At 44.8% G+C, this 20,120-nt stretch overlaps 1 protein-coding gene across 2 annotated transcripts in view; it reads right to left on the bottom strand.

Annotated features, from left to right (window-relative positions):
• Positions 1–6,338: 6,338 nt before the first annotated feature.
• Positions 6,339–20,120, bottom strand: part of IL12B (interleukin 12B) — a 72,529-nt gene continuing 58,747 nt past the window's right edge. The window contains exons 8-9 of one of the 2 annotated variants that reach the window (XM_086931211.1): positions 7,067–9,084; positions 6,339–6,951 (exon numbers count right to left, since the gene is read on the bottom strand). Coding sequence is in view for 1 of the 2 variants with exons in the window: in XM_086931210.1 (XP_086787336.1) it covers positions 9,045–9,084 (40 nt within the window). In the remaining variant the exon portion in view is untranslated. Of the gene's footprint in view, positions 9,085–20,120 lie in introns of both variants that reach the window. The other variant, XM_086931210.1, reaches the window with a different exon arrangement.

Below are 20,120 nucleotides of genomic sequence, written 5' to 3'. Positions count from 1 at the left end.
AAATAAAAATAAAGTAGTCCCTTGCAAGTAGCGCCGGCCGCGACATATGCGTGAGGAGAGTAGCGTCGTTCACGAGCAACAGGAAGAGCAAGGACATGAGCGCCGGGAGGTGCGTCTGCATGAGGAGAGGAGCGGAGTTCACCAGCAATAGGAAGAGGGGAGCACATGAGCGCCGGGAGGAGATGCGGAGGGCGAGAAGCGGAGGAGCAGTGGCAGCGCGGGGAGGAGCAGCAGATGAGGTAGCTGACAAGCGGTCAAGCAGTGGAGAGGTAAACACTCCAGCGTAGGGAGGAGCGGCGGATGAGGTAAGTCGGGACCTGGGGGGGGTTACAAAGCCGGGCGGGGGGCGGGAGGCGGGAGGCGGGAGGCGGTAGGCGCTATGCCCAATGTCGGGGCGGCGGGCGGGAGGCTCAAGGCACAAGGCTCAAGGTGGGAGGCGGTAGGAGGTATAGCCAATGTCGGGGCGGGAGGCGGGAGGGATGCAGACTGGGCAATGTCGGGGGGGGTGCACAGAGGCTTAAAATGCTGCCCTCAGCCCCCTTCTGCCCCGGGCAAAGCCGGGGCGGGCTGCTAGTTAAGGATATATATTGGCATGGGGGCCTGTAGTGACCGTGTTTTTGGCTCTATTTCTGAGTGATGGTGACTTTAAGCTTGCTACAATCCTGAATCCCTATTCTTGCCTTGTGTTGGTCCTTTTCAGGCCTTTTTCGAGACCTAGAAGCATAAACTAGAGGATAGCTGCTTTATATGATGATAGATCCCTTATTCTTGACTCTAATCCATCTATTGCCTATTGGCTTTGACATAATTATGTGTCCTTTCATCATCCTTCCTATAGTAGAGGGTGGATCCTGTAGTCCTGACTTTATATTACATATTGGTATGGTTTGTGTATGTACTCTGACAGAGCTAAGTGTTATTTCCTCCTTTTCGGGCCTACAAGGCCCAGAACTAGAGAGACTCCATTTTGCTTTCTGTCCCTGCAGACTGAGATGCTTGCAGGGTAAAGGTGATGTTTTAGTTATGAGGTGTTGTTCGCTAGGGGAAAACCAGCCGAGACTGGATCTTATCGAAGAAATGTGTTTGTCTCTTGGGCCTAGACGTAACATGCAGATGGTCACTGCAGGCTGCGCAGGAGGCCTCGGAGCTGGCACAGGAATTCGGTCGGAGACAGCCCTCTGCTGGAACTTTCCATGAGGAGAGAGCATTCCATATTAGTGAAGTGCAGAAGAGGTGGAGCAGTCAGTCGATGCATGGAACAGAGAGAAGTCAGTCAGTCAGTTGGAGCCGAGGAGAGAAGAAGTCAGTTGATGCTTGGAGGGAGAGAAGTCAGTTGAAGCTGGAGAGAGAAGTGAGTTGGTGTTTGGAACAGAGAGAAGGCAGATGATGTTTGGAGCTGAAGAAAGCAGTCAGAAGCAGTTACTTATCAGAAGGAGTTGTGATCAGCTGGAGTCTTGAGTGATGCCTTTTGGAAGAGACTGAAGTTATATCGTGGATTAGTCTGTGGGAGCAGCTGGAGTGAATTGGACATTGGAGCTGGGATAATCAGACAGAGTGAAGAAGCTAGTGGAGCGAACGGTTATCAGAGCAGCAGAAACTTTATCATTAGACTGAAGCTGGAAGGTGAAGACATTTCGTGGGGGAGAGGAATCCAGTGCAGAGTGATCAGCGCAGATGCGTGTCCAAGAGTGCAGGGGAGAATCTGAGACGAGCTAAGGCACAGACGAGAGAGGAATCCAGATGACAGGTAGAGCAAGACTTCATGCTAATCAGTTGATATCTGTCCTGTTATATTAGTTTGCTTTACATTTAAACATTAACCTTGTCCCTATTGTATTGCTAATCCTTTTTCTTTCAGCGGTGTGCAGTATAATCCATTCCCTCTTTAGCTATTTACAGTCCCTGTTAGTTACATGTGGATGTGTTATAGTAATAAAGCTTTCCATTATAATACAGATCTGTGTATGTGTCTATTCCCCTTTTACTTTTCAGGCTATGTGTTATAGTGCAGTATTATATTGTTGATGTTATTAGTGAATAAAGATACCCCAGTTCTTAATGAACCAGTGTGTATATATCTTGTTCTTATACAGTAAAGTTAACCTTTCTTCTAGTCAGGTGCTATTGTATGAACGGATGCTACCCCCGATCAGGTAAATGGTAACTGAATAATGAGGGAGAGAGGAGCCCTTGGAATAGAGAATAAGTTGTACACCGTGTAATTTGGCCATTCTTGTGTGATCCATAATATTGTAGTATTGTACCTCTAGTGAATAGTGAGAGAAACTTCCCAACAGAGAGAGAGAGCTGAAGGTATTCATAGGAAAGTGATCATCGTGGTAAGGCGGCGTTAATGAGAGCACCAGGGGGGAAACTGGTGTGTATACCCACAGGATTGTGGCTTGTGCAAAAGGAACAGTCTTACTGGACTCTAAAGATAGAGAACAGTCTTACGGGACTCTAAAGATAGAGAACAGTCTTACGGGACTCTAAAGATAGAGAACAGTCTTACGTGACTTTAAAGATAGATGGGCTTGCGTGAGCACTGATTGTGATCAGTGTGTAATGGTAAGTAATCAGAACTGCCCCAGGGTAGATTAGTCTGGGCCCATGTGGTCGCGAGACTATATTGTATGAGTGTGGTGTAGGGCATGGACGTCCTTAGTAATCAGTGAGTATTCCTAGTAATCCCCATAGATTTAGTGGTGTTTTTGATGATATGAGCTTGTATATTGCTAATTCCCCATCCTCAGGTAGGTACCCAGGTGCCTGGATAGATGGGTCCTGAGGAGGGAGGTGATTACGTTTCGGCTGGGTTGGTGGTGTCTTGGTGAGCTGATCCTATCTGGTCCGAAAATCCGGTTGTTACAGGGCCCCTGGGGCTTGGTGGCCCTGTGCAGGTGCACAGCTTGCACATGCCTAAGGCAGCCCCTGCACAAGGAGAAGGGAAGGGCAGCATAGGTGCAGCCCCACGGTATATTGCAGAAATGTACAATTCATGGACAGGTCTGCAAACCCAGTCTTAAACATGTATCGCCTTGAATAGGAAGCCCACTTTAAATTAACCAAGAACCTACATGAGGCACTGTAATCAAAAGTTGAAATGAAGACCGTGACACGGCTACTTGTTTGCTCTGTCAATGTTACAAATCTGACCTACTCTGTCATTTCTGAGTATCTTGGATTGTCACGTCAGATTTCACAGGCACCATTTCCAGACATCCTCATTCAACAAGTACATGGACCTCACACGTGATGACGTCACCAGCTGCAAAATGAAGCTGCTGATTCAATGCACCCATGTAGCTCTTATTCCACAAAAAGGAACTATCACACTGGAATCAGAAGCACGACCTCAACATTAGCATGTAAGCTGCGTGTGCTGCCTACCAACATCTGCGCAACATTCCCTGCCAATTTATTTGACTTTGTTGTATTACAGCACTTATTCCAGTGAAGGAAACTTTGATGGCTCAACCAGTAAGTCCTTCCGCAATATCCTAAATGCAAGTGGGTGTGTTTATGCTTTCTGAAAGATTGTACCTCACCCTCTTTGCCTTCTCTTTTTTACATCCCACCCACTTCACCATGATGCTTCTGCAAGTTTTGGTACACCGAGGTACATGCAAAAAGGCAGGAAATGGAGACTGCTGTAATCGCTAACGTTTCCCAAGCCTTGCATGCGTAGCTCTTCCTAACCAGGGGGCATATTACCAAGCAATAGCGATAATTATCGCTATGCATGGTTAGCGGGTAAAATTATATCGCCGAGCACCAAGGATTTTTACCGCTGAGATACCTTGATATTATCAAGGTTTATCTCAAAAGCGGTAAAAATCCTTCGAAATGCATGAATATCACTGAAATTTCAGCGATATTCATGCATTATCGTGACAATGCTCTTAGCCATGTTATCAACCTTCCATTGGATAAAATGGCTAAGAACTGCTTTTGGCAGGCGTTAGCTTTTGGAGATATTCGCACTTAGCGCAAATATTTCCAAAAGTAGATAATAGGAGATAGAGATGTTAGCGACTGTTTTCAGTCGCTAACATCTTGGCACGCCCACTTTGCATGTCATAAGCGATAATTATCGCTGACATGCAAAGTGGGCCCCAAGATGAACGCTATCTCCTTAAAGCTGTCGCTAACTGGTGTTAGCGACAGCTAGGTAATAGGGCGATAAAATTATCGCCGCTTTAGCGGGAAAAATTCCCGCTAAAGTGGCGATAAGGCCCTTGGTAATATGCCCACAGGTTTGTACTTTGCATTAACATGTAACAGGTTTGCTTAGAGTTTGCTATATTGATTTACCTATAAAAACATTCAATTGAAACAATTCCCTTTGACAACGATTACAAAATAAAAGTATCCACAATACAATTCAGAAATAGAATACACAAATAAAACACGGATGAGTCTTCAATATGATACATTTCCTTTACTGGCATTCTTCACTCAACCAGAGGTTTCAAATTCTGTTCACAAAAACAATCCATAAATTGGCACATGGCATAACTTATTTTATTTCTTCAGCCTCTATTGCTAAATACATTATGGCAAGTAACAGTGCAGTATTTTATAAAGTTTTTTTACAAACGTCTGCTTATGCCTATAGAAAATACGGGAAAAGAAGATTATCAAGATTTAATATCACTAATGATTTGCTAAAAAATCTATGTTGACGTGGTGTATAGAATTCATGCATAAGCAAATTCTATCGTAAACAGAGGCAAACTGAGTATTAAAATCTTAACTAGCATAAGACAGATTTTTGGATTTATTTGTCCAACAGGTATCTTTGAGGTCTCTCGAAATCACTATACGTTATGCCTCACTGGTAAGTTAACTAGATTTTTCTAGAGACGCAGAGATTGTTTTTCTAGATCCCCTTACACTAAGGATGATTTAGAGTTTGGTGGAGAGGGTACTCCGTCGCAACGGAGTACCTTTTCTGTCAAACTGAAGGTCCGCTTGTCTGATATATAGATGGGCGGATCTGTAGTATAACTGCGATGGACACGACTCCATCTCTGTCACTGATATACTCCTCTGACCGCCCGCCCAATTTAGAGTCAGAGGTCAAATGGACCGATTTTACTCTCCCTTACCGATGTGTAAAAAGTGTTCCACGAAGGGACAGTAAAAACATGTTAATTACCTCCACACCAGCTGGAGAGCAGGATCATTAGTTTTTCTTTTTTTCAAAGACAAAATCCCTCTTTGGGGGTTTAGTTTTGAAAAACAAAAGCATGTTATAAGTTCGACTGATGGTACCATATATTTTTGATGTTACCATCTGGCAAACTTTTAATTAATTAATTGTCAGGAACCACAGTGACAGCGGTTCCTGCCGATGTTTAGAGTTGTCAGCAACTGACGGAAAATTTCTAAATTGGTGGGGGGTTGAAATATACTCGTGTATGGCGTGTTTAATGTACTCTGCCAAATCAATGACTTACCTTTGACTGCCAAAGTCTAAATCAACCTCTTAGTCAATGTGGTGCCAACCCCAATCTGAAAACTAGCTGTACTGTAACCAGTACACATTAGATGTCACATCTTCATGAGTGTATTTATGACTAGTGCATCCACTGTCAGGTAAGTCAGCACTGTTGTGCTGTTGCATGACATGTGTGTTCCTCAGTTAGTCTTTCCTATTCTTCAGATTCCATGAAGGGCACACATTTCCACTGCTTATAACGTTATAAGGTATATTACTTCCACAGCGTTACAAGAATTCAACTTCCAGAACTCGGCGATGCGGCGAGCGCAAGGTAAGTGGTTTTATTATTATTTTTCTTTCTATTCCATCATCTATTGACTTCCCTGTTAGCCCGCCCCACCGCCTCACCACTCTTACCTGTGGCAGCTGCCACTGCATATATCTCTACCTAGAAAGACTCATTTGGCACAAATTCTATTGTTTACTTGTGATATTCTCTATGCCACAATGACAGGTTGAATTCCTTCTTAACTTGAGCAGAGTTGTGCCCCACCTTTTTGAATGCATATCTGAGAGTGAGATGTTCATCACATGGGGGATGTCTATTTGTAGAAATACTGTAATGGTGTGCCCGCCACCGTTGACTTAGCGACGGGCATACTGCAGCATCATGTGTTAAATACGATATTGACAAGGTGGGATCACTGATGGTCGGATGCTCACCACTGAGCAGTAGATACTTCCCTGGATTTAGCACTCCTCCCAGATGTTAAAGGCTTTCCCTTTACCACCAACCTTAAATCAAGCTTCATGTTTCAACCTCCGGCTGCCACTCCATCCACACAGCCACAGTTCTGATACTGCAACAAAATGTTTGATTCCACAAACCAAGTGTAAATGTTTGATATATACTTTATTTGGTTCTTTGGCGACATTTGTACATTAAATACTATTAAATATATATTAGAATAAATTAGAAAAAAATATTTGATACTTTAAAAATATATCTTTTATGTGAAAATGATGTCAGTTGTTCATGATCCGTCAACTAGATTTAGGCAGATGGTGGCAAGGACCATGATAGAGGCACAGTGGAAAGGAATGATGGAATCAAATTTTGGCCCTCTATGACTACAGCAACTCATGTGGGCTGTCGTTGAAAGATGGATGCTGGAATGTCTTGTTTCTGGATCAAGATCGTTTGGTAAGGCTGATCAATGGCCTCCCGTGGAGACAGATGGATTGATTAGGATTATGGCTTCTAATTAGAGGTTGATACCGCTCTTAGTCATTACCTTTATCAGTATATTATTCCTCATCTTGGCCTGTGGTTGGGCAGGGCATTTATGCTGGGGATGATAATGGTCGATTAAGGATTGATGTTGCAGAATCAGGGGTCTTCAGAAATATTTAGAAAAAGAGACTGGAGTTCTTAGAGAAAGTAGTCAAAATTTGGTTTAGGGAATTCTCCAATCATTTACTAATGCACACGATAAAGTTGGCACCTTGCCGCCTCTTCCTCGGAAAAGTCCTTGCCCTGTGAAAAAACATCTGGAAGAAAAAAAGCTTCTGTCTGCTTACTGGACAAAAAAGACTGGACGAATCCTGACTCCTGCTGGCATCCAGAGACTTGAACTACCCTGAGGAGTTGTTTTTATAGGGACACAAAAGGAAGAAGGGACATTGTGCTTTGAAGTCTGCCCAGAGGCACTGAGGGCTGTAGGAAAGACCATAAGTCACTTTCCAAACATAAGAAAACTTTTTGGGACTCTTTGTTTTAAAAGGAGGTAGGGGATTGGAGGTCTATCTCCCACTTAGAGCTGTTACTCAAATCCTCCAGAGGAGGAACCTGAAGATTTGCAAGGATCAAAGTGTACCAACGCGGAAGATTACTGTCTCTGCTCCTCGCTATTTCCCATTCAAGTGCAAGATCAGCCTTTGGTGGCTGTTTTTGGTACCTAAAGTGACTAAGGGTTATCTATTGCTCCTTTGAGTATTTTTACCACTTTGCCTCAAAACTTGAAACATTCATATATTCAGTTTGAGTTTCTCAAATTTAACACATTTTACAAGCTTTTCATACAACCTTTTTCTTGCTTTTTCTAAATCGACATTGACTTTTATAATATGTTGTGTTATTGAACATTGAACATGTATGATGCTGCTTTCTGGAAAATGACAGTGTGTGTGTGCCGGTGTTACCAGGAATTGGTCAGATATCCTCTTAACACTGTGTTATGATATATCCAGATTGTGTTTGTTAAGTTGGTATGGTGCCTGCTCTCAAAATAAATTACTCCAATTTCTGAAAATTGCTTACAACAATGCTCATAGTTGCTGAATAAACATATAATGATTTAACTGGTGTATAAGCTTGATCCTAACTCCAATCTGTTGCCCTGGGCAAAATCCCATTCTTTCCTAAAAAATATTTTTCAACATCTACACTGACCATACTGGGTGGGATTTCATATGAGGTAACTAAACAAACTAAATAAATTCACTAGGAATGAACAGATCACAACCAGGAAACCCCATTGATCTTGTGAAAAAAATCTAGGAACATTATCTGTGTGCTGTTCAAAAATACTGTTGCAATTTGATCTCACATGTAAGTTAATAAATTGCTTGTGGTCACACTTTCTCATTTGGGTTGTTACATTACTCCTACTCTGGGGAATATGCGATGTTACAATGCATGTGATACATCTCATACCATTGCAGCATGGTTGTTGCAACCACCGCATTGTTACATCGCATACCATAACAAAGCAAGTCGTTACTGCTGGAGGTTGGAATAGTATAATTTACTATTCCAACTCCAGTCTGTGCAACAGTAGGGAAGGTGTTGGATATTAAATCGAACACCTTCTGCCCTTGACAGCAAGTCGTTGAAGTGACTTGAGTTGTAATGGTTTGCAATGTAACAACGCGGTCATTGTAACGACCACGTTGTAATGGTATGCGATGTATCGCATGCGATGTGAAGGATGTCTACCTACTCTGGGCCCCTCAATGTGTGCAAATACCTAGTTCTGGGTCATGATCTCTTATTGGGGGCTTATCATTGCTCAGGGGTGACTGTTCATTGGAGATGCATGTAATGCTCTGGATTTTGGTTTCTTGTTGGGGTTGATTACGTGTTGCATGCCATGGCCTCTCTGTAGGGGATGAGGAAGTACTGAGATCCACAGGCTGTGTTAATGGTGTCAAATCCTTTGTCTTGGTCAGCATTTCTCAGAGTCTACACCTTGATCTTGGTCATTGCCTTTGGGAGTGCAGTGGCCATGGCCCGTCACTGCGTGTCAATGCATTGCTCTGTGCCATGGTCTCATGTTAGTGGTTCTTACCCTGCCCATGACCATGGCCTCTTATTGCTTGCCACCACTGCCTTTCATGCTGGGAGGTCTGCTTCTCTTTTTTGGGGTCAATGGATTGCTGGCAGTATTGGCCCCGTATTATGGGGTGAATGTCATGAGACAGATGGGGTGAGAATACTGGATGTGGTATTGGTTATCACCATCTTGCTGGGGTCGAATAGAATTGCGATGGTTCAGTTGCTTCGTCAGGCACACGTGCTTTGCTTCTGTATTTTTTTCTATCTTCTGCCTTTTTTCTGAGTCTCCTGGGTCAATGGTCTGCCAGAAACAGAAAAGAAGACATCAGAGATCAATTGCATGATACATGATGCAGGACATTATATGGCTAACACATGGCTTCATAATAGCTTCTCTGTGGGAATCTCTGCAATGGGCAGGGTCTGCTCCTGACCAGGGCCGGACTGGGAACCAAAATCGTCCCTGGCACAGTGCTCGCAACCCCACCACTCCTCCCGGGGTGTTGTGGGTGCCGCCGAGCACTTTGCCGTTTTTGCAGCATAGCTGCAAAATCAGCCCTGTAACAAAATCGGCCGAAAACCGGCCCCGGCAAAGAGCTCGGTTGCACCCCCAGAGGGCTGGCCGAGCACTTTGCCAGGGTTGGTTTTGGTTCTCAGTCCGGCCCTGGTTACTCTCCTCACTCTGTAAACTGTAGGACAGGGTCAGAATGGAGTCAGACTATGGACTGTGGCTGGCCAATACAGTGAGGCTCTAGACTCCTGCAACAACGCGCAAGAGACTACCACAAGCGCACTGCGCTAAGAAGCGGAAGAGAAGACAGTATGAGGCAGTGCCTGTGGTGTTGCTTTTCAGGATGTGAGCTGACAGTCGGCGCTTCAGGGAGGCCATCTTTACGTAATTGACGAATTGTACCCCATGTTGTACACTCCCTTCTCCTTTAAAAAAGTGTAGGTACCGCACAAGTGAACGGGAGGCCTATTGTGTCCCGCTCCCCTAAAATACAAGTACGTTTTTAGCATCAGCAACACCGGCACAAATTAAGCACTGCTCCACAATTAGTTTTGTCTTTTGTCCTAAAAGACTGTGTTGAGTTGATGCAACACATGCTGTTTACATTTATTGAACACCGTGTATTAATTTAGCTCCTGAAACAATTTAAGACAAAAGATTGTCCGTTTGTTGTAAACGAGAGAAAGAAAGAGATATCAGTAGAGTCTCTGATTCCCACAATCGACGACCAGAAAATGTGGACTCAAATGCTAGCTTCCCCAATCTACTACATTTTGTGATCTCCTGCAATCTTTATACTTCACTGTGTCTTAAATCCCCAGGTCGTCAAATCTTAGAGTACCTTGAAAGAGCCTAGCTCCAGGGGGGTGTTTGGGGTGTTACACCCCCCCCCCCCCCACACACACAAAAATTTCTTCTTTATAAAATAGTTGGGTAGAAGGGCTTTCAGTCAGTCAATGTGAGGTGTCTGGTGGATTCTACCTGGGATTTTTACATGGCCACACTGACAACACACACACACACTCTCTTTCGTCTATGGTTTGAAGGCCTCAAACGATGTTGATTCGTTTTGAAAATATTGCGTTTTAAGTACTCCAAATTATTCATACTCCTCCCCCTCCCACTGCCCTTTAAGCCCCCCCCCGTACCCTGCTTCTCGTGTAATGTGTTTTAAAAAGATGTCCCAGCCTGATTTTTTTGAAATCTAAACATTACTCCGCACTAAGTCATACTGACCAAGCCACGCCCCCTGAAGTTATCCAGTTGACTCCATGCGCTTCACAAACGCTTTACTCGTATAAGTTTAAAGCTCTACAATGTCGCTCCTTAAAATATAACTACCTGGCCTTCTATACAGTTCACTTGACAACCCCCCTTGGATATAGGTCAATTAAAGTGTTTGACATCATATTCGGAAACATTAACCAGTAAAATAAACATCACTCGATGAGGATATATATATATATATATATATATATATATATATATATATATATATATATATATATATATATATTGCTAGATTAAAAGATACACATTAAAGAAATAAGCGTGCAGTAAAGACCTTATTATGCGTTTCTATGTCATTTATTGCATGATTTACATGCTAAATGTGTCAATGACTCGGATCGAGCTTTGGCTATTAAATACCAGATCGGTCTTGTAGCTTGGCTCTGCCTCTCCCTATTAGTTTTCTGCTTTGCCCATCTCTCCAAAAAGCCTGTGTATTATTCCCCCGCATGACTGGAGGCCAGAAGAGCCTATAAACCTCGGCCTACGAAAGTGCAACAATTTCAGGCGCCGGTGGATATCTGAGGTAAATCCATTAGCCTTAGCGGCGTCTTTAGGCTGCTTGAGAAAAATATATGCAAATACTACACTGAAATGTCATCCTCATGTAGTACCGCTAAGTGGAGCTACAGGACAGCAGTGAATATTTATGGGGCTCTCTGGACTTGAGGCTTGACCAAGGTAATGTAATTGGTATTTATAGAGCGACCCAAGCTAGAAAGCATCAGAGCGCTGTACAATACATTGTAACTGTTACTTAATTTCCTAGAGCACATTTTGTATTTGTGTTTCTTAAACTGCACTGGTAACCGGAAGGGGCATTTCAGGTCCCCATTTACAATGCTTAACACGAAATCCAGACATACTGTGAGCAAGAACGAATACACTTCCGGTCGGTTGCATTTTTGTGTAGATTATTTGTCTCTTGTTGCGCATTTTGTTCCCTTTTCTTTTATAACGTCTTTGTTTTTTCATTCTGCCCCAAGAGTCCAGTGTCCAAATGCTGCAACTCGATGCACCCGAACCCTTTCACAACTGGTCTTCTGTCAATTCCACGATCAGTAGGAATAGTAGTACCCAGTCGGGGGTCTGCATCACTGTACAACCCTTCCAGAGGTGATGATACAGGGATAAAGTGGCATCTGCCATATATTATAATAACATAGCAAGTCACCGAGGAGTTCAGTGACAAGGAAAGAGTTCCGAAACCAAATGCCTCCACACGGTCACGGAACTACGAGGTCAATCAATCAATCAATCAATCATAACACTTGTATAGCGCACTACTCACCCGGAAGGGTCTCAAGGTGCTTGGGGGAAGGGGGAAGGGGTCCGCTACTGCTCGAACAGCCAGGTCTTGAGTTGTCTCCTGAAGGCGAGATGGTCCTGGGTCAGCCGAAGGTGGATGGGGAGGGAGTTCCATGTCTTGGCCGCCAGGTAGGAGAGGGATCTGCCTCCGGCGGTGGCTCTTCGGATGCGTGGTACGGAGGCGAGGCTAGTAGATCGTAGCTGGCGGGTGGGCGTGTAGAAGGTCAGGCGGTTGTTGAGGTACATGGGGCCCAGGTCGTGGAGAGACTTGTGTGCGTGGGTGAGGAGCCTGAACGTGATCCTCTTGTTGACGGGGAGCCAGTGCAGGTCCCTCAGGTGGCCGGATATGTGGCTGCGTCCGGGGATGTCCAGGATGAGTCGGGCGGAGGCGTTCTGGATGCGTTGGAGTCTTTTCTGTAGCTTGGCTGTGGTTCCGGCGTAGAGGGTGTTTCCGTAGTCCAGTCAGCTGGTGACGAGGGCCTGGGTGACCGTCTTCCTGGTTTCGGTCGGGATCCATCGGAAGATCTTGCGAAGCATGCAAAGGGTGTGAAAGCATGATGAGGAGACGGCGTTGACTTGTCTGGTCATCGAGAGGGAGGAGTCCAGGATGAAGCCCAGGTTGTGTGCGTGGTCTGTTGGCTTGGGAGCGGTGCCCAGGGCTGGGGGCCACCAGGAGTCGTCCCAGGCGGAGGGAGATGGTCTGAGGATGAGGACTTCCGTCTTGTCGGAGTTCAGTTTCAGACGGCTGATTTTCATCCATTCTGCGACGTCTTTCATCCCTTCGAGGTGACCTGCAATATCCTTTTAACGTACCGCAGAGTGTATTTTGTTCCTTATAGTACATGGTCACAGTAGTACCCTTCCCCCAAAAAGCTTACATCTTAAGCTCTTGCTTCAAATGAACAGAGACGATTGCAAGTATGTGGAGTAAAAACAAAAAGATGGAACATAATACCTACCCCCCCTAGTGAAGGAGGAGGGTCTGCTAGCAATGTTGGGGGAGTTGCCACTACCTTGACACTCAAACAAGCTATGTCTAAAAACCAAACTATAATTATACATTTTGTAATATAAAAGCACACATTGCCCTAATAAATATTTGAATTGAAAGGGATTAGTATTCTGCAGATATGCACATTGTGAAAGAGCAGAATGCCATTACTCACAGTCAGGTACGCCAATGACTGAAGTGGGCTGACCTGTACCCAATGATACATGCTAGGGTGGAAGAAAATATGAATAAATAAATCCAGGAGTGGTAAAGCGCGGCATATCACCCGCAAGGGTCTCAAGGCGCTGAAGTGTAGGCCCAGGGAGATTAAGGGCTTTATTACGAGTATTTAACGCTGCTGCACTGCCTTCACACCGCCGGCTCCGTGGTCAACTCGTAACACGGTGGTCTTTGGACAACCAGCGCTGAGGGTTGCTGGCAGGGGCGGCTACGGTCCTACAGTTGTCATACAAAGGCCCTAAGTGATTTGCCCAGAATCACAGGATGTTGATGCCAACGCCGATACTTGAACCTGGTTACCACCAGCTCTGAAGTCAGCAGCTCCTGCTGTTATGCAACATCCTCCCTCTAATGACATTACAATACACTAAAGGATAAAGAGGGCTGACTGAAAACCTCTGTAAGTATGTATTGTGTTTATATTTTTAATAAAAACAAAAGGACCTAGCTCTTGCCAGATCTAAAAATATAAGACAGCAGTATTCCATCATTGTTTAATTGAACAAACATTGGAAAACCCAATAAGTTGGGCTTTACCTGCCAGCCTTTGGGCTTTGTTGATCTTTGTTTTGGTTTATTTGGTTTGGTCTGAAAGAGCAGAATGGGGTCACTAATCTGTGAAGTTAGCCAGTGGCTTAAGTGGCCTGAGTCACCTACGCTGGGACGGTGTTGTGAGAGGAAGCAAATATACAAGTTTTTTTTTTCTTGCAAAACATAAAGTGATTGTACATAGATCTAAGTGAAGGAGGAAATAATTTCACATTATTATAGTTAAGCAAGGAAAGGCTTGCCTGCCTAGACGAGAGTGGCAACACAAGGAAATTAAGAATAAATTGTCTGTGGATGAGCGAAAAGTTGTTTTAGGTCAACATTTTGCACTCTCAATGTGCCTGTACAGGAGATCCAAAGATAGGCGGAGGTCAAGGGAATTACAGTAGGGCAAGCAGGAAGATAACAAAGCCTGGGTCATGGTTTTATAAAAGGAAATACAGAGAAGAGTATGCTTTTCTTCAGGATATCAATAAGGAAAATGCAAGTAGAGGTGAACTTGTTGATTTTCTTTTCTTCTGATAGACAGGGATAAAAATGTATGGCTACATTGTGGACATTGGTGACAGGTCGAGGTAATGCATGGGGTTATGGTCTGTCGTTGACTCAATAACCTGAGACCAGGCGAACCTCCAACAAGCAGCACCTTAATTTTATCATAATTCAGAATACATTAATTGGAACATTGAAATGATGATACTCCATGAACAAGAGGGTAGTTGGAGAGTATTTATTGCGAGGTACAGAAACAGGTCTAATCATGAAGCCTGGGTCGTAACCGTCTTCCCTGGAATCCGGAACCCAGCAGTGTTCCTGATTCCAGGTATGACACGACAACACCACACATTCCCCTTCGTAAAGAGAAATAAAGAAACACTTTAAAGCAACTTATAAAGAACAAAAACAAATAAACAAAATACAATTTGAACTCTGAAAAGAAAAAACAGAGGCATGAATAACAAGAGAACAAATTGCATGATAAACAAATCGGATCACCTATAAAGATGATGGGGCACATGCATCATTGTAGGAATTTGCATTTCCTAAATTGCGAAAATTAAGGAATCGCAATTTAGGAATTGCAAAATCCTATACATCAAGAAATCCTACATTTTTTTAGGATTTCTTAATTTTCGGAATTTGCGATTCCTTAATTGCGAATTGCAATTAAGGAATGGCATTACATTGATTCCTATGGGCCTAGAGGCCCATAGGAATCAATGCCATTTTGCATTTCTTTGTTTTGGAATTCGCAATTTGTTGATGCATTGCAAGGGTGCAGAGGGGGGTCCAAAGGACCCCCCCTGCACCCCTGAAATGTATTTTAAAGTGCATGTTTCACACACACATGTCCTAAGGACATGTGTGTCTGTAACATGACACTTTCCAAAATGCATTTTTGTGCTTTTTAAAAGAATTTTACAAATTAACACGAGGGTCAACCTCGTGTTAATTTGCACTTCCTATTTCAAAATTCGCATTTTTTTAAAAATTGATGCATTGCATTTAAGGAATCGCACAAATGCGATTCCTTAAATGCATTCGCATTTTTAGGAAATGCAAAAAAAAGCGAATTTTGAAAAATTGTTTCATGCATCCCAAAAACGTATTTAGGAAGTGCAAACAGCCAAATTTACCGATTCGCACCGTTTGCACTTCCTAAATAGGTTGATGCATGTGCCCCGATAATCCTTATACCACACAGGAGTAAGACTTTTTCTCTGTGCTCGTTGGACAGAACAGAGTCGTCAGGAGCACAAGAAGACTTATTTTCAGGAACACTGTGAAGAGTTGTAGAACCCAGCAGTGTTCCTGATTCCAGGTATGACACGACAACACCACAAACATTCTTTGGTAATTTCGTAACTGACAAATGTACTTCATGTCATCCACATATGCAAAGAAAGCAAAACCACATGACCTAAGCAAGACGGAAAAATAAATATTAAAAAGGAAAAAGGTATGAGCCAAGCCTTGGGGAACGCCACGAGGGGACCTTGAAGGTGGATTTAAACAACAGCAGAAGGGAGACAGATTAGACAGTCTGACAAAAGGAGTAAAACCAGAAAAGTGCCCATTACCTCACCCTCTTCACGTGAAGTTGGTATCAGAAAATGTGGAGAAATACCATGTAAAAAGCCATTAAAAAGTCCAGCAGCGTGAGGGTGATAGCCCCCTCCTCAGCAGGGTAGTACTCCCAGTCCCACCCTCACCCGACAAACTAAAACTGAGACCAGGACAGATCCGGTGCCAGCGGAGGCTCCCAAGTCAGGCAGGGATTCATGTAGTGAATGTATAACTAGGAGGATTTGGTAGAGACCACACTGTATGGGGCTAAGAACCAGGCATGAGAGAGATGGGGTGATCATAAGAGAATACAAAGAACTCTTCAGTGTTCTTTCTTTCTCAAGACCAGCAACCAATCCATTTTTTCCCAGTAGGAAAGCAATGGCCACGGAGAGTGGTTGATGCGTTAGTCACCACCTCCTTTGCATGTTCTAGGACAGGGATGGCTAGGGGAACCAGGGTTGATTGATGTGATGTTTTCCTGGATAGGTTTTCCCTCAGCTGGAAGAAAAGCTGAATAGCTAGAAGTGGGCTCTGAAGACTTGATGGAAGGGCAGCTGGTTGTGCGAGGAAGTAAGCTTTAATGTTTGGTTCAGAGTGTCTCTGAGGATAAAACAAGGGTCTTTTGAGGGTCTGTAGAAGGTTTCTGATGGCACCCTGATGGCCTCTAAGAGCTGCTTTGGGGAGTTTTAGGACCAAATGCAGGGTGGACAGAAGAAAGATTAAATGTCTCTTCAGGGCAGCGTTTCTGAGAGCTGAATGAGAGCATTTAAAGGTAGTGATGGTACTGAGAATCTAAGCGTTTCTAAGATTATACTCATGGAGCTTAAGGCCCTATTGGAGGTATTTGTGAGGAAATCACAAAGATTATCTGACAGCAGGCTTAAAGTTAACTGGTCTTGCCTGAGAGCCAAATAATGGTATCTAAAGGGCAACCGGCTATGGGTTTCTGAGGGTATCTTAAGGGGAATTGTGGGGGTGATTTACTACGATTTTGCACTGGATTTGCATCATAAAAGTGACGCAAACCAGCACGAAATGTTTTTTTTTCCATTACTTATTTTACAGGGAAAAACTTGTTTTGCGCTGGAAAAAAATAAAAAGTAATGCAAAGAAACACAAAGTGCTTCTTTGCTTATTTAGCACCAAGAGGTCATTTCCCATGCAACTGCCCTCTCTTTTTGATGCAAAACCAGGTCTACCAAAAATAGAAAAGCCATGAGTGATTCTTTTTATGTAAAAAAAATGCCTTTTGTAACCAGGCATTAAAACGAGAAATGTTGTAATTCCTCCTTTCTTTTCCGACTTTGCATGTGTGCTGTAATATACAGCATATACACAAAGTACGAAACGTTTTCAATATTGTCCAGACATAGTATTTTGTACTGGAAGGGAACGGTTCCAGTGTAAAACCTATGCCAGAGTCTTGCACACACCCTTGCACTATGGGGCAACGGTGTGTGCGTGGCGCACAGCAGCAAAATTCTGCACCAGCGCTAGGGAGAGAGGAAGAGAGAGCCACATCTCTGTAGACATGGCACTCTCCTACTCCCTCCCTGTCAGGCAAAGCAGTGCAGCATTTTTGGCTGCTGAGCTCTGTTTAGTAAATCGGCCCTTAGTGCAGCAGCGGCTCCTCCGCTATGGAAGAGGAGCATCGCCTCCCAGCCACCACTTTAAAAAATTTGGAAAATAAAATGATAATAAAACGGGTTTAAAATCTATTTTATTTAGCTTGTGCCAAGGATTGGGGTGGGGTGTGGGTGGTGACAAGCTAGAGGGGGAGTGTATTGCACCGCCTTAACTGCATATGTAGGTTTGGCCGGCCTTCTCAGGCCGGCCAAACCCACATGCGCAGTGGAGCTCTCTCTAACTCAGCTGCAATGCTGGGCTGGAAAGAGCAGACACAGACTCCCAGTCTGTCCTGCAGCGCAAATCATCGGCGCTCAGGCCAATCCTCACAAGAGAGCAGCTTCAGGATTGGCCACAGGGCAGGCTTGGAGCCACTGTTTGCCTGCAGTAGAGAGGAGCAGAAGAGCGCGACGCGATGTTGGAGGGCAGCAGATACTTTTTTTTCTGTTTGTCTCCGTTGTAGGTTAGTAGGATCTGCTTACTATGGTTACCCCCACTTTTTGCGTGTGTTTCACTGTTTTTCGACTTTAGTCTGGCTGGGGCCCTGCTAACCAGGACCCCAGCCTAGTTGCATCCTCTCTAAAATGATTGCATGTACTTTAGGTACACTCCAGATTGGTTACTGAGTTACCCTTGTGAGTCCCGAGTATATGGTACCTTAGGTACTAAGGGCATAGGTACCCCAGAGGCCTACCAGGGGCTGAAGCATGTATTATGCCATCCCTGGGGAGCCTTCCAAAATGGCACCACAGGTCTGCTACTGCAGCCTGGGTAAGGTGGTGCACCCCTTACTAAGATATAGGTTACCTATATCTACCTTTAATCACTGACACATATAAACCTATAAGTCACTCCTATGGCAGGCCTTATCAATCCTGAAAGCAGAATGCTTGGTTTTGTGTGAGAGGGTGCCCATGCATGAGCAGGACCCCACTGCAGCTTTTGGAATCTATTCTCTGAAGCTGTTCTGTGATGCAGCCAGACCATATACTCTTAAGTGCATTATAATCTTGCGGTAAATGCTAACTTTGGAATGGCTGCATAGAAACATGTCGTCTTTGGTGTCAAACACTCTGGAATCCCCCCACCATTCCTGGTGGCGGGGGTAGAATTCCACAGTTCTAGAGGGAGAGACATGTGCACACTGACCTAACCGGTAATAGTTTAAAAGAGCCCTGGCATCACAAAATGGATGCTGCAGCCACAGACACAGGTCTGACCTCCTGCTGCTAGACGAAACTCCAGCAGGGGAGGCCTGGACAATAGGTTTCCTGTCACATGGAGGTGTAACCACCTCCCAGACAGGCTTTATTGTATTGGGGCTGGGTGGGTGCATTCAGAGAATGCTTTTCAGACATTGCTGGGGACACTGGGTGTCCCTGTGCATTTCCCAGTTCAAACCGGTTGTAGGGGCAATCAGCCCCTGCTCTGGCGCGAAACTGGACAAAGGGAATGGGTGTAAACGCTCCTCTTACCAAACCCTCACATAGGTTGGTCCCCAGAGTACGTCCAACCCATTTCTTAGTATAAGTATAGGACCTCAATCCTTAGGACTTCAGATTACTCCTGGAAAAAACTCTGCAACATAAATCCTGGAACTTCGACATTCTACATGACTAGAAGACGGAAGAACCTCCCTTGTGGTCAAGCAGTGACTCCCCTGTTCAAACAGGCAGCAAAGAAGCATCTTGCTTGTCTGCATTTCCAAGGCTCCCGCTGGACCCCGAAGTATTTGCGACTCAGGACACGGACTTTCATACTTCTCAGAGGCTGACACGAGATCCCAGCAAAGCTGAGACCCGAAGCCCTCACGAGTGATGTGGGACCGGAACTTCTGGACACCATGAACATTTGCTAGTGCATCCACTTCCCAAGCTTTCCCGAAGTTGTGCATTGGGCTACTTGTAGTCCAAGCCCCGCACCATCTGCATCGAAAATTCTGGGCCTACACTCCACGAGTGTTCCGTGAGCCTGCTTCTAGCATTTCTGCTCGAGGTCCATTCGCGATCCCTGGACCGTCGACTGGTGGGTCCCCACAAAGGTAACTTTTCTTTTCTTTGGGCTTCCCTGGTTGCTCCAGAGGTGCCCTGACTCCTCACCAAGGGGTGAGTCCATCAGACCTTGCTGGTCTGCACCAAAGCCAATCTCTGCTTTCTGCGTGGGTTGCTGTTGCCAAGGCTTGTTGGGTCCAATCCAGAAACCGACACCGCAGCACTCGACATCCTTTGTGGGACAGCTTGAATCCACCACCTGGTCATCATCAACACCACCTGACCCTCGTGGCTGAAGAGTCAAGCTTCACCTTCTTCACCTGAAATCACCCGACATCGGTGGGCATCCGCTCATCGCCTTCCTGGTCACTGGCAATTGACCCAGACTTTGTCCCCTCTGCTTTCAGGTTCTACACACCTCCGATCCACCCTTGGATCCACACAGACACTTTCCACTTGGTCGCCAACTACACTTTGCAGCAGCTCGCCAGTGAAATCGACGACGAAACCCAACACGAAAAGACACCTATGCACCTGGCTTCCCTTGGTGAGGTAACTCGAGTACTCCGGTGCTCCCGTGGGTGTTGGCTCTAGAACCTCCTCGTTCTATAGGGGTTTGCTCCAAGTCCTCTTCTAAGTGTTCTTAATCTTTAAATTTCCAACCCCGACTTTCCCCTGTAGAAGTTAATGGTGATTCGCGGCTGTTGTTTAGACACTGCACACGTCCCCTGCGTCACTACCTTGGGTGGTTCCTGGTGGCC

The sequence above is a fragment of the Lissotriton vulgaris genome, chromosome 7 (assembly GCF_964263255.1).
Source record: "Lissotriton vulgaris chromosome 7, aLisVul1.2, whole genome shotgun sequence".
NCBI classification, from domain to species: Eukaryota; Metazoa; Chordata; class Amphibia; order Caudata; family Salamandridae; genus Lissotriton; species Lissotriton vulgaris.
Note: the sequence above shows the minus strand (reverse complement) of the source record. Positions and strands in the feature narration are given on the sequence as shown.